Here is a 14,671-nt window from a genome sequence, read left to right on the forward strand (position 1 = left end):
CAGGTTGGGACATGTCAGTTTCATGTTTTATAGTAAAAGATCGTCATATTTGGCTACATTTATTAAAATTTATGATTATGGTTTATGATCTAAGGTTAAGGTCTAAAGTTTAGGATTTAGGGTTTAGAGTTTAGGGTTTAGGGTTTAGGGTATAGGGTATAGGGTTTAGGGTTTAGGGTTTAGGGTTTAGGATAAGATATAATAAATGGTCTCATGCTTAGTTTTTTAGGGGATTTGATGAGGTTAAAATTGTTTGATAGTTAACAACGATTGTTTCACCAAAACACAAGTAGTTTTTATTGGACGTGTATAACTCATCATCCATGTGGATTTGATTTTAGAATAAGTATCCACATAAGTATCCACAAATACGTATCCACAAATACGTATCCACAAATACGTATCCACAAAGACGTATCAACAAATACGTATCCACATAATAAGACATTTTTAGCATCCACATAACAATTAACAAATATTCAACTATAATTGGATAATTAGGTGTTCATATATTTTTCTCTGATCATCCAAAAGTAAGTATTCATCTAGATATGTTAACCATCCACATAATAGCGAATAATTATTCAAATATAAATAGATAATGTATAATTAATCAGTATCCATAGCACCTCATCCACATGATGACATCAAATTTTCATTATACAAACCTAGTTTTTGATGGATATGAACGAGTAGATTTGTTATGTGTTGATGGCTGTATGAATAAATGTGGATTGGTTATGTATGAATGGTTGTATGAATGAATAGATTAGCTAGTAAATATTAATGACATGCTAGTCATATGAACAAGTGGATTCAACCGCCTGGATAGTTGACCACATAGATTCACCTGCTTGGATAATTGACCACATGAATGAGTATTTCTAAGATGTTACATTATAAGACACATAATAACCACATGAATTCAACCACTTGGATAGTATCTCATGCATCATCATAATATGGACGACATGATGTTTGATTAATTAGACATTCATTTTTTTAAGATGATCATCCAGAAGTATCCATCTACCTAGTTTGAGTATCCACATAGTATTGAACAAATATTCAGTGATAAATGGATAATGTGTGGTATAATTATCCATCCTAAATATAGTAAAATTGATTCTAAACTGTAGAAAAAATATAATTATAATGTATTATATAAAAAAATTGACAATATATGTCTAATTAAGTAAATAAATTGATTACAAAGATAAAAAGAGTTAGGAGAAAAGGAGAGAGAGAATTGAGTAAAGAGAATTAAGGAGAGAGAAGAAAGAGATAAGAGATATGAAATATTATAGAGGGTAAAGTGGTCTAAAAAGTAAAAAATTGAGGTGAAAAGTGTGATATGGTCAAGAAGTGTGTCAATTGAACAAAGTTTTATAAAAAGTGTGTCGTGATGTAAGATTCCTTTGAATAAATCACACATTTATTCACTATCACACCCGGGATCGAGTACCGGCTCCTACAAATATAGGAATTTGGCTAATGGGCCGGCCAGTTGTGGCCCAATGGTTGACAAAAATCACACATCTTGTGTAACAAATTTTGAAAAATGTAGCATTATTATAAAGTGTTCAACAAAACAATCCATCTTGTTTTCGTTGCTATTTTCTACTCGAATTTTACCAAAGGTTCTCATTGTATAAAAACACTCTAAAATCTTAAAAGAGTTCTTAATTTCTGATGTACTAAGGATTCTAGAAAACTAACTTTAAAATTTTCTCAAAGCTAATTATCATCAAAAATAATAAATAATTAATAATTAAAAATAATCTCAAAGCTTTCTTCAACTTTAAAGCCATTAATTCGTCGTAATCTCTCCTTTGTGTCTTTTCATAAATTCGAGGATATTATTCTCCAATAAAACTTGTGCTCCATGTCAATTGTCCAGTCTGTTGTGGTTGTGGACCATCACTCCTAAAAACGCAACAACGTTACGATATACATTGCATAAAGATGAGAATATATAATCAAACAAATTAAAAAGGAAAATTGCTAATCTTTATTGAGTTACGTATTCGTTTTGGCTTTGGTTAGTTTAAGTTAGCGAACATATGATTCGTTCTCGACTCCTTCTCTCCACTCCCAAAACATCTCCCAATCATATTGTTATATTACTTCGCTTTTGGTCTGCCAACCTTTTTATTTTAGTTTGGTAGCAATAAAAGACGTAAAACTGATACATATTTTCTGAATGTAATAACGTTGACATTGAATTGACAAAAAACATTTGGCAATATGACGACTGCTATCAACACGTACGTGGGAGCTATGTCGATCCATAAAGCTTGCACATTAATTATTATCAATCCAACACGTCCATAATCAACGGATATAACGATTCACAAAGAAACAATATAAACAACAATGAGTGGAAGTGGATACAGTCAAAATGTAAAAATTTCAACATGGAGTGTACTAATATACCTACAAAAACTTACAATAAATAAATAATATATATACATAATTATGTATATATTCTGATGATTAAATTAAACCACATATAGCTAATTTAGAAATGCTAGCTAATCAATCGATCAACCAAAAGATAAAGAATACTTCCACAATTTTCATTTGGTCTGGCTCAGCAAACATTGGTGGCTGTCTGGCTGATGAACTCGACAAAGATTGCTTTCTTTTATCTGAAGGAGGAATTTTAGACTATCATTTCTAAACTATCAGAATGTTTACTACAACAGGATTTCCTTCATTATTGTTTGGACCAAACTTTCGGATTTATTTTATTTTTGCTGTGGAGGTTGTTAATTGAATATCAAAATTAAAGGCAGAACTACGTACCAACATAATAATGCATACAAAAATAATAAGAGAATTGTAAAGGGGCGACAAATGATGAACGAGTGTTCACTTCTCTAGTTGTCGTTATTGGGGACCAAACATAGTCACTTTTATTAATCTAAAACTAATCATCCTTTTTATATATTGTATCTCACTAAAACTTCAATATCTAACAATGGGCCATCTAGACGTTTGAACATTCTGGTGGTTAAAACTATTTGAACATTCTGATTTAGACTAAAACGGTAAGTATTAGCCAAATCCTCCACAATTTTTCAATCGGTCAAGACGTCTAACCCATGTTTTATGGTTATTTTTTTCTTTGTCTTACACAAATTAGCTCAAATGAAAAAAAAAAAAATACTAAAAACTATATTCAAAATTTATATTAAAAGACAATACAAGAATAATTTCTGATGAATAGGTTAGGAAAAATTCAACGCGAACACATGATGATCATTAGCGCCTAACAAAGATTTGAAAATTTTATTTTCACGAAATGTGAAATTAATTTACTAAATATAATAGCTGCGCATTTCTACAACGACAATAGTCAAAATATAAAATGTTTTTAGAAGGTACATTCATAAACGTGGAACAATTATTACCGTATTAAACAATTGAGTCAAAGTTTGCGGATTACTTACCTAAGTTAGAAGGCAGGTCCGCATAAGAGATAGGGTTTGCCTAAAGTAGTAGCTAGTAGTGTATAGGTTTTACGGATGGTATTTCGTATTTAAGATTTTTTTTTTTTTGCTAAACTAATAGATAAAATTGCATCCAAAATAATTAATTTATTTTAAATTTTATAAAATCTTCTTTTAGTCTACAAAATTTATTGTAGATTTCACATAGACTATTTTCCTAGAGTCAATGAAATTGTCAAGTTTTGGTAAACTTTCATGAACTTTACAACTAATATACAAAACAATAATGAAATGTCTAAAAAAATAAATAATGACAGATTAACTTCCATTTTTTTAAAACACCAAAACTACAAGAGAGATCAGAGGTGGATTAACTTCCATATTGTATCTGTATATATAAGATTCCACATTGATGTCATTTGATGGGTCTTCTTCTCCTTGTATGAATTTTTATCCCTCTTAATTTTCATTTCAACTTTTTTTTTCCTCCTTTTATTTCATTTCCCTATAGAGGGAGAGAAGGAAAGAGAACGAGAGATAGAGAATGGTGGGGCAATGGGAAGAAGAAGTTGATGGGCAGGTGGTGATCAGATGCTACGATGAGCGTAGGGACATAATTCAAATGAATCGTGTGGAGAAGAGTTGTGAGATTTGTCACGATGACCAAACTCTTCTCTCCACAGACAGTTTAGGCGATCCGATATGCAGGATCAGAAACAGTCCTCTCTTCACTATGCTGGTTAATCTCTCTCTCTCTCTCTCTCTCTCTCTCTCTCTCTCTCTCTCTCTCTCTCTCTCTCTCTCTCTCTCTCTCTCTCTCTTGTTATTATTATTCTCTTAATTAAGGACTTTTCTTTATTTTAAAATAAAAAAAAAAAGACAAAATTGAACTACAGTAATATAATTTCGCATGTAGTATTTATATTTTCCTTCGGTTTTTAAAGAGTGTTGTTATGAAATAAGCTTTTTGCTTGAATGTTGTTTTAATTTTCGTATTTTCTTTAGATTATTTTGATAGGTGTATTTATATCAAATATAGAGATGGAACAATTAAGATGTATATTGGGCATGTAAATATATCTTAATAAAAATGTTAAAACATCATTTAAAAAATCATAGGTAACAGAACTACTTTATTTAAAACACATGGTTCTATATTAGCCAAACTACGCTAGGGTTTCTTAAACCTTTTTTCTTGGTATGAACGTTAAGGTTTTGTAACTTTTGTTAATCCTTGAAATGTGTTAATTTATTTATGTGAAATATGTGAAGTGGAGTACTATTAATTTGATCGATATAAATAACGTTTATCAAATGAATGTACCTTAATTAATAGGTGGCAGAAGTTGGGAACAAGCTGGTGGGTTCCATACAAGGCTCAGTAAAGCCAGTGGAGTTTTATGATAAGTCAGTGAGAGTGGGTTACGTTCTTGGTCTCAGAGTTGTGCCTCAGTACCGACGCCATGGCATTGGTTCGATTCTGGTGAGAAAGCTTGAGGAATGGTTCGTGTCTCATAATGCTGACTATGCTTACATGGCCACTCAAAAGGACAATGAAGCCTCTCTCGGTCTCTTCATCGGAAAACTTGGCTATAACGTCTTCAGAAACCCCACAATCCTGGTCAATCCCGTCAACCCTGGTGGCAGTTTAAAACTGCCGTCGGACATCGAAATAAGGATGCTAAAGGTGATTTTATACACATACATTGCGTAATATTTATATTATATTTTGAGTCTCTTTTAATATATAGGAATTTTCTTTTTTAAAATCTCGTATTTCTAGCGTGAAAGTTAAATCCATCATATATAAAGTCATTAATAAGAAATCAACACAATACATTTATATGGTCGTTTAGGCTCACATGGAAATTAATTAACGTTAACAAAAGATATAATAATTGACAGTTGAAAGAAGCCGAGCCGTTGTACCGGAGACACGTGGCAGCAACGACGGAGTTTTTCCCGGGTGACATAGACAAAATCTTGCGTAACAAGTTAAGTGTGGGGACATGGGTGGCTTCCTACAAGAATGACAACATCGGAAGCTGGGCGATGCTTAGTGTTTGGGATAGTAGCAAAGTCTTCAAACTTAGGATCAAGAAAGCTCCTTTGAGCTATTTGCTTCTCACTAAAGTTTCCAACCTTTTCGGTAAAATTTTGTCGTTATTTGGATTAAGGTCGTTGCCTGATCTGTTTAATCCATTTGGGTTCTATTTCCTTTACGGGGTTCACGCGGAAGGTCCGTTAAGTGGGAAACTCGTTAGGGCTTTGTGTGAGCACGTTCATAACATGGCTGCATCAGATGATGATGGCGCACGTAAAGTCGTGGTGGTGGAGGTTGATGGAGGAAGCAACGGTGGGGATGATGATTCTTTGGGTAGGTGTATTCCACATTGGAAAATGCTTTCATGTGACGATGATATGTGGTGTATCAAGCCGTTGAAATGCGAGGAGGAGATGAATGGTTTGAGTGAGTTTAGCAAAATGTGCTTAAGATCAAAACCTCGGTCTTCGCTCTTTGTGGATCCAAGAGATCTGTAGCTTAGCTAAGTAGGGAGATTCATGGCATGTTTTATCCGAATGATAATTAAAGTTCCCAATATCAAAATATGCGAATATCATTTTGCTTTCTCCTAAGAATAATGACTAGCTATATATGAAATTATGTCTTCGCTTGATAGTTTTATAGATTTTAAACCTAAGTGTAAGACTACATTAAAGATGTTGTATGATTGTATCGTCAAATGATGTCTTCAATCATATGCTAAACGCTTGAATGTAAACCGCCAAATACCCAACCGTCAAACCCGACAAAATCAACGTACAGTCATCTATCAACAAAGAACAATCGAACCATAGACTCACAAAACGTTAAGGCAATCAATATATGAATCCAAGGCATGTTGTGGGGTCTTGGATTTTCATTTTTGCTTAGTATGACATATCGAGAGAAATGAACCCTACATATAGTTATATAATTTATGATTCTTTGTTTTATTTCGGGATCTATCGTATGATAATTGTTCTCCATATAAAATCTAGAAAGATTTCCTCAAGTAGGTGCCACCATTTTGTTGTCCTTAGCATTCTTCCTATCTTGTTTGAGCTATAAATTGGTTAAAGAATAGTCTTTTTCCATATGATTTTATTTAAAATAAGATTTTTTAGAATCAGAGTGTAATCTTGAATTTGTAACCTACATATTTCTCAATATTGTATGGAATTAAGACGAAGTAGTCAAGTAGAGATTGGTGGTGCTGGTGATGTGGTCCTTTTTATGTTCCCTTTTTATTAGGTGTAAGACCAAATTTTTATTGATGGACCGTCCTCTATCTTAAAGATAGGTATAACTCATCATTTCCCTGATACGTTTAATTACTCCATGTGATGTTCACATGGTTCGCTCAAATTTATATACATTTACATTTTGTTTTCATACGTTTACACTTATGTGTATTTTAGTCTTACTAAATTGAGTGGATGAAATTATCGTTGAAGTTTTTGTTGTCCTTCTTGGTTTTCTTTTAATGTCAATATGCAGTGGTATTTAAAACATGTTCACAGCCTATATATGTTATTTTATTTTTCCTTTGTTTCATATAAATTATATTTCCAATGTGTATGTATATTTTTTTGTATAATTTACCCCTCTTGAATATTATTTTACAAAGTCAACATTAGCATATATATCATGAATATATGGTATGTAGGTCCTCAAATTGTTACTATATATTTGGTGTATGTATTTAATCGCTTCAATTTTCATTTTGTTAGCAACGCAATAAAATATGCATGACGACAAATATCAAGTACTCAAAAATATCATACTTATAACGAAATAATGAATTTATTAGAGCTGAAATAAAACAAAAAAAATGTTGTTGACACATAATTCATAGACTGAATTCAATGAGATGCAGATTGAAATTGAATTTAATGTCGTGATATTCCTAAATCTAACGTGGATGAGATTAATAAATCTCAGTAAGTGTCTAGTCTCCTTTTAGAATTTAGACCCTAGATTTGACAAATTTCAAAACAAAAATTCCAAAATATTTCGATTACATTGTAATTAGTGATCTTTACAACTTACATACAGGTGAATATATATAAATTTACATAACAGATGGATAAAATAATAGTGGGAAATGTTAAACTACATGTTGTATATTTTTATCTAAATAGGCCAAATCTGGATTGGTTTTTTGGGTTACAATTTAGACCTAATTCTATATTATATAGATATTGATCATAATGTACTTCACATGTTAGGAACATGTCAACTTCATTGGTTAGCCATCTAATGAAACTTTCTTTTTTGGTCTTGATAACAAATCTAATGAAATTCTGATAAACCAATAGACATGCATGTATGTATGTATAGTTTTTGTGCGGGTATTAAATAAAATCACGCAATCGTACAGTTTTGTTTGTGTGAGGGGCTTCAAATCAGTAATCATAATCTGAATACCTTAGAAAGATAAAACAGCCCATAGTTAGGTGTTGATGTCCTCTTGCCGAACAAGGAAGTTGAGTGTACTTTTATATGCCCCCATCTTTCTGCATAAGTCGAACCAATTATTGGTTCTTTTTTCTCATTTGATTTTATTATTATTTAAATAGTTTTGGGCTTATTAAATTAATTAATTAAGTGCCGTCTTTGCATACCTTTAATAAATAAGTATATGGTTATAATTTGTGACACAGTAGCTAGAGAATGTGGTTTCATCGTACTGTCCGAAGATTTTCACCATTTTCGAATTTTAATTCACTTGTGGTATTATACGAGATGGAATTATATCCAACGTCTAGATGTTTCATAATATTGTAGAGTAACTTTTTCAATTTTATTATATTAACTCAAACTGCGGATCAAGCCTACGAATATATATTTGTTTTTATGTAAATATTCACTACTTCTAAAAATCGAATTCCTAATCGAAAAAGAAAAATATATATCTTCTCGTTATTTATTCTCAAATTAAGTTAAACAATCGAATGCAAATTATAAGAAAATAACAGAAAAGGAAATGTTGGAAAGAAAATAATAATAATACTTTTTGCCTACTACTATGCATAGTAGCAAACTCATCCTTGTTACTATACACCACCGTTGCATGAACCTTTTTTTGAAGACGGTTTCGTGAAACAACTAAAAAGCTTCGAGAAAAAAACCATCTTTCTTAAAATCTGAAAACGATATTCGGGGTAATGGACTTATTAAGGATCTCTACGATGTTAAATTTGGGTTTATTTTGGGCTTCTAACTAAAAACCAATTGACTATTAGTAGATTGACCCTAACCCTTTATATATTAGTGATAGTTTCTTTAAATTTTAGATGTGGGACTTGGATTATATCCCAACAATCTCCCCTTCAAACCAAGAACCATATATGGGATATTAACACGCCTCCTCGAGATGATAACTCCATCTCGAACGGATCTCACTTGGACCGATATAAACCCCTTCTTGGGCCCCCATTACTCGGGTTAACAAGAGGCATGTTCGTATCCACTTTTCTAGGTCTACCAGAATTTTTAACCTTGGGCTCTGATACCATGTTCTGCAACATTAATCCAATGGTGACAGGAAAAGTTCGATTTGGTGATGATACAACCATTGCTATCAAAGGAAAGGGTTCGATTCCGTTTGTTACCAAAGGAGGAGGACGTAAGCTGTTAACAGATGTCTACTATATACCAAATCTCAGGAGCAATATTATTAGCTTGGGTCAAGCTACTGAAGCAGGCTGTGATATTAGGATGAAAGATGGTCATCTGCACGATCAAGAAGGAAATCTGATAGTAAGAGCCAATCGTTCGAGAAACAGGTTGTACAAAGTCAAATTGGAAGTTGATAGTACACGGTGTCTGCAGCTTTTGGCTTCAAGTGATTCTAATCTGTGGCACTCACGTTTGGGACATGTGAGTCTCGAAACTATCAAAGCTATGGTGGCAAAACAGTTAGTGACTGGGATATCGAGTGTACCAAAGGAGAAGGAGACTTGTGCGTCTTGCTTGCTTGGTAAACAAACAAGGCAAAGCTTTCCAAAAGCAACATCCTTTCGAGCAACACAAGCACTGGAACTAATTCACGGGGATCTATGTGGTCCAATCTCACCATCTACGCCTGCGCACAAGAGGTATATCTTCGTTTTAATCGATGATTACTCAAGGTATATGTGGACCATTCTCTTAAAGGAGAAAAGCGAAGCATTCGAGAAGTTTAAGGCGTTTAAAGCTTTGGTAGAACAGGAGTCTAACCTATTGATCAAGACGTTTAGAACCGACAGAGGGGGAGAATTCATGTCTCACGAATTTCTCACTTTCTGCGAACAAGAAGGCATCAATAGGCATTTTACGGCACCATATACACTGCAGCAAAACGGTGTTGTTGAGCGACGTAATATGACACTGTTGGAGATGACTAGAAGTCTCTTGAAGCATATGAACATGCCAAATTATATGTGGGGAGAAGCAGTGAGGCATGCAACCTATGTCATCAATCGGGTAGGAACGAGAAGCTTGAATTTTCAGACACCATATGAACGTTTCAAGAAAAAGAAGCCGAATGTGGGACATTTGAGGGTGTTTGGTTGTGTCGCCTATGCTAAAGTCGAGACTCCGCATCTGAAAAAGCTTGATGATAGGTCGAGAAAGCTTGTGTATCTTGGGACAGAACCTGGCTCAAAGGCGTATCGTTTGCTTGATCCGACTAACCGGAAGGTCACTGTTAGTAGAGACGTTGTATTTGATGAGGATAAGAGCTGGAGGTGAAATGATCATGTGGAAAACCCTGAAGAATCAGGAACCTTTTCAATTAGCTCTGGGGAGTTTGGTAACAATGGAGTTAAAGAAGTTGTTGTTACAGAAGAAACAGAGGAAAACAGAGGTGATGAAGGAAATAATGATATTTCTGAGGAAGAAGAAGTTACGGATGAGTCTGAAACTGAACCTGCAGAGGAACAGCCGCAATCTGTGCAGCAGAGCTCTATCACACAGCCGCAATCACAGCCTCAAGAACTTGTTTTAAGACAGTCCGGTAGACAAGTCAAACGACCTAGCTACCTGAGTGACTATGTGTTATTGGCTGATACAGAAGGAGAAAATCTGTTGTTGGCAGCTAATGAAGAACCAAGAAATTTCAGAGAAGCAAGCGAATTCAAGGTTTGGAGAGATGCTTGTGAGGAAGAGATCCGGTCGATAACAAAGAACAACACATGGAGCTTAGTCGATTTACCTTTCGGAGTGAAGCCAATCGGTTTGAAATGGGTGTTTAAACTGAAACGAAATGCAGATAACAGCATAAATAAACACAAGGCAAGGCTTGTTGCCAAAGGATATGTGCAGAGACATGGTATAGACTTTGACGAGGTTTTTGCACCAGTTGCTCGAATTGAAACAGTATGCTTCATTATTGCTTTGGCTACTTCAAGTGCTTGGGAAATACACCATTTAGACGTGAAGACTGCATTTCTTCATGGAGAATTGATCGAAGATGTGTATGTTGCTCAGCCAGAAGGTTTTGTTGTTAAAGACAATGAAGAAAAGGTCTACAAGTTACATAAGGCACTCTATGGACTTAAGCAAGCCCCTCGAGCATGGAACTTGAAGTTAAACCGCATTCTTGGTGAATTAAACTTTGTAAGATGCACTAAAGAACCATCTCTTTACAGAAAGCAAGGTAAAGAAAGTCTTCTCATTGTAGCAGTCTATGTAGATGACTTGCTTGTCACTGGTTCTAGTCTTAAGTTAATACTTGAGTTTAAGAGAGAGATGGCTGGAAAATTTGAAATGAGCGACTTGGGCAAACTCACATATTATCTCGGCATTGAAGTTCATCAAGGAAGAGATGGGATAGAGTTAAAACAAGAAAGGTATGCAAAGAAAATTTTGGAGGAAGCAGAGATGTGTGATTGTAACTCTGTTCTCGTTCCAATGGAACCTGGTCTGGAGCTCTCTAAGTCACAAGACCCACGGTATATTGATGGAAGACTCTATCGGAAACAAATTGGCTGTTTAAGGTACCTACTTCATACCAGGCCCGATCTTTCATACTTTGTTGGTGTTTTGAGCCGGTATCTTCAAGAGCCTAGAGAGTCGCATGGTGCTGCTCTGAAGCATGTTCTGTGATACCTTCGAGGAACACTTGATCATGGACTCTGTTTTAGGCAAGGGGAACAATCGGGTTTGATAGGCTATAGCGACAGTAGTCACAGTGTGGATATTGACGATGGAAGAAGCACAGCTGGTCATGTTTTTTACTTCAATGGATGTCCAATCACATGGTGTTCTCAAAAACAACAAGTAGTAGCTTTATCTTCATGTGAGGCTGAGTTTATGGCAGCAACAGAGGCTGCTAAACAAGCCATATGGCTTCAGGAACTCTTTGCTGAAATTGTTGGAGAAGTTTGTGAGAAAGTGATGATACGGTTGGTAATAAGTCGGCTATAGCACTCACAAGGAACCCAGTTTTCCATGGCCGCAGCAAACACATTCACCGACGGTACCATTTCATTCGTGAGTGTGTCGACAACGGTCAAGTCGAAGTGTTGCACGTCCCTGGAGCTGAACAAAAGGCTGATATCTTAGCCAAAGCGCTTGACAAGAACAGGTTCAAGGTCATGAGGAATCACATTGGAGTACATAGCATGTCAAGGAAGAACTTCAAGCTTAAAGGAGAGATTGTTGGTATAAGCTTGAAGAATAAGAAGATAACTTAAGAAAGAAGTCATCCTTATCCTACCGAGTAATGGTTCCTTAAAGGATTAGGATTAGTGTGTTTAGGAGTTATCTAAACATTGATTAGTCTCTATATATAGAGTTGCCAAAGATGTGGTAAACCTATGAGTTTTAGAGATTGATATTGAGTGATTGTGAGAGAGAACTTAAAGTTTTGAGTTATTTTCTTTAAGTGAATAAGAGAGTTATTCTTATATGGCAATCTTTGTTCTTAAAATCTTTCTTGCTAAAACTAGATTCCTGTCATATGGTTACTAGCACCATTGTCTAAATACCAAGTCTCATCTGAGCAGTCTTCAAGCTCTCTCGGTTGTATCTTCTTCTCATTAAGATACACTACTTCATGCATCATTAGAGATTCAGCCTCATGAGTGTTATCTTCTTCTTTCTCCAAAGTCTCTTGTGCTTTGATTAATTTTAGCAAACGATCAGGACAGTTTGATGCATAATGTCCAATCTTGTCACACCTGTAGCAAGTGATTTTTGATTTGTCCCTTTGTTGATAACCCGAACGTCCACTGCCTCTCCCTCTTCCACGGTATGAGCCTCTACCACTACCTCTGCCACCATCATAACTGAAATCATAGGACTGAGATTCTGAGTTGGCATACATAAGCTTGTTTTGGTCATCTTGTGTCTCTTCTTCATCATGAATTCGTTCCTCATAGGTCTTTAATCTGCCAACAATATCCTCAAAAGTTGTTGTTTTTAGATCAAGGACCTGCTCAAGTGCTGCGATGATAATATACTTCTTTCTCGGCAAGCTTTTCAGAAACTTCTTCACAATCTTTGTCTCTTCAATGTTTTCTCCTAGCGATGCTGCTTTTGTGGAGATCTCTGAAAGCTTACCAACAAAATTGTCAATAGTATCGGTTTCCTTCATCTTCAGCCTGTCAAATTCAGCCATGAGAGTGTGCAGTTTTGCTTCTTTGACATGATCAGCACCTAGATTCCTTGCTTTGATGGAATCCCATACACCTTTAGCGGTAGCTTGCTCACCAACTTGTAAGATCATCGACTCAGGGATGGATTGGAAGAGTAGAGCTCTGGCAAGGTCGTTCTTTTCTGGTTCCATAGTTCCAGGATCGATTGCTTCCCATACTTTGTGAACACGCAACGCAACATCCATCCTCATTGCCCATACCATATAATTGATTGGTGTTAGCATAGGGCACTGGATGGATGATGGTGTGTTCTCCTTCACCTTCATGCTTGCAGCGGTTAACTCACTCATGATTCGAATATCAAACCTATAAGCTCTGATACAAAATCTAGTTTTAGCAAGAAAGATTTTAAGAACAAAGATTGCCTTATAAGAATAACTCTCTTATTCACTTAAAGAAAATAACTCAAAACTTTAATTTCTCTCTCACAATCTCTCAATATCAATCTTTAAAACTCATAGGTTTACCACAACTTTGGCAACTCTATATATAGAGACTAATCAATGTTTAGATAACTCCTAAACACACTAATCCTAATCCTTTAAGGAACCATTACTCGGTAGGATAAAGATGACTTCTTTCTTAAGTTATCTTGTTATTCTTCAAGCTTATCCCAACATACGAGCTATGTAGACTACTTACCCACAAGATACAGTCTAGGAAAATTTGTTTTTGTATGATATGTATTGAGGAGAGGTCACCGAGATCGAGTAAAATTATTCGAACGGTCGACACTCGACATGACTTAACCAAAATGGGAGAAATCATGAAGATATGATTACTAAAGAATTAAAAGAAATTCAAAAAAACTTGGGAAGTTTACTTATCTTAGATTAAGAAACTTAGGTTGATCATGTTTTTACCTAAGTTTTGGATCCTTCTTAAACTTTTTATTAGCAAGCATACTGTAATTCATATTTTTTAATAATAATCTCGACTATTTGATGTTTCGGTCGATCACATCAATTTTCCAATAAAATATTGTATGTACCTTAAAGTGTGCTATGTGACATAATTTAGACTTAATTATCTTATGGGGGAAGTATGGAACATATAAATATACTGGAAAGTCAGGTCATAGATATACAAACTAGTAAATATATAAGGTAACTAGTAAAAGTAAAATTCAATGAATATAATTCTTGTAATCAAATATTATATTCTAAAATAATACAAGAGACTAAGAGCAAGTCCAATATATATATATTGAGACTCTTATATTTTTTTAACAATATATTATGTACTTTTTATAAAATAAGAATTTTTAGGCTCCTAATTAAAATTATTCCTTCCAATGGTAGAACTCTAATTGGGATTCTTATTTTTGAAAATAAAAAATTGAAGTAGAATATAATTAGTATAAATATTTATTTTATAAAAATGGAAAATTATTGCATTTCATAAATTTTTAAACATAGAAAACATACCTATTTTTAAAGAGATTTGATTTTATTAATTTCCTCAGAGTGAGTCCCTTTGTCTTTGCATTTTTGGCACAGTGGAGAATGTGAAGACGGAAGACAAGAGAC

At 34.5% G+C, this 14,671-nt stretch overlaps 2 protein-coding genes and 1 long non-coding RNA gene across 4 annotated transcripts; 1 reads left to right on the forward strand and 2 right to left on the reverse strand.

Annotated features, from left to right (window-relative positions):
- Positions 1-1,741: 1,741 nt before the first annotated feature.
- LOC147943664 (uncharacterized) lies at positions 1,742-4,917 on the reverse strand. The gene is made up of 2 exons (XR_015556774.1): positions 4,780-4,917; positions 1,742-1,926 (listed from the first exon to the last, which is right to left on the reverse strand). It is a non-coding gene; the product is annotated as an uncharacterized LOC147943664 (long non-coding RNA).
- Positions 3,690-6,092, forward strand: LOC104786662 (putative N-acetyltransferase HLS1). Of its 2 annotated transcripts, XM_087450008.1 has the most exons (4): positions 3,744-4,194; positions 4,792-5,142; positions 5,361-5,604; positions 5,695-6,092. In XM_087450008.1, exons 1-4 carry the CDS (start codon positions 4,000-4,002, stop codon positions 5,994-5,996), a joined length of 1,092 nt encoding a protein of 363 aa, XP_087306134.1. In that variant the 5' UTR covers positions 3,744-3,999; the 3' UTR covers positions 5,997-6,092. The 2 variants fall into 2 exon arrangements, with proteins under 2 accessions (XP_010510412.2, XP_087306134.1); XM_010512110.3 differs by having other exon boundaries at positions 3,690-4,194; positions 5,361-6,092.
- A 6,258-nt stretch (positions 6,093-12,350) lies between these two features.
- Positions 12,351-13,595, reverse strand: LOC147943665 (uncharacterized). The gene has a single exon (XM_087452783.1). It carries the CDS (start codon positions 13,430-13,432, stop codon positions 12,431-12,433), a length of 1,002 nt encoding a protein of 333 aa, XP_087308909.1. The 5' UTR covers positions 13,433-13,595; the 3' UTR covers positions 12,351-12,430.
- Between the last annotated feature and the right edge of the window lie 1,076 nt (positions 13,596-14,671).

The sequence above is a fragment of the Camelina sativa genome, chromosome 5 (assembly GCF_030686135.1).
Source record: "Camelina sativa cultivar CO46 ecotype springtype chromosome 5, ASM3068613v1".
Classification (NCBI taxonomy): domain Eukaryota; kingdom Viridiplantae; phylum Streptophyta; class Magnoliopsida; order Brassicales; family Brassicaceae; genus Camelina; species Camelina sativa.

What these genes read in the sequence shown, in the direction of transcription:
- LOC104786662 (XM_010512110.3), top strand. Translation starts at nt 4,000, where the DNA reads ATGGTGGGGCAATGGGAAGAAGAAGTTGATGGGCAGGTGGTGATCAGA. An exon ending in GTCCTCTCTTCACTATGCTG is followed by an intron (nt 4,195 to 4,791) that starts GTTAATCTCTCT and finishes CTTAATTAATAG; the next exon opens with GTGGCAGAAGTTGGGAACAA. An exon ending in TCGAAATAAGGATGCTAAAG is followed by an intron (nt 5,143 to 5,360) that starts GTGATTTTATAC and finishes AATAATTGACAG; the next exon opens with TTGAAAGAAGCCGAGCCGTT.
- LOC147943665 (XM_087452783.1), bottom strand. Translation starts at nt 13,432, where the DNA reads ATGAGTGAGTTAACCGCTGCAAGCATGAAGGTGAAGGAGAACACACCA.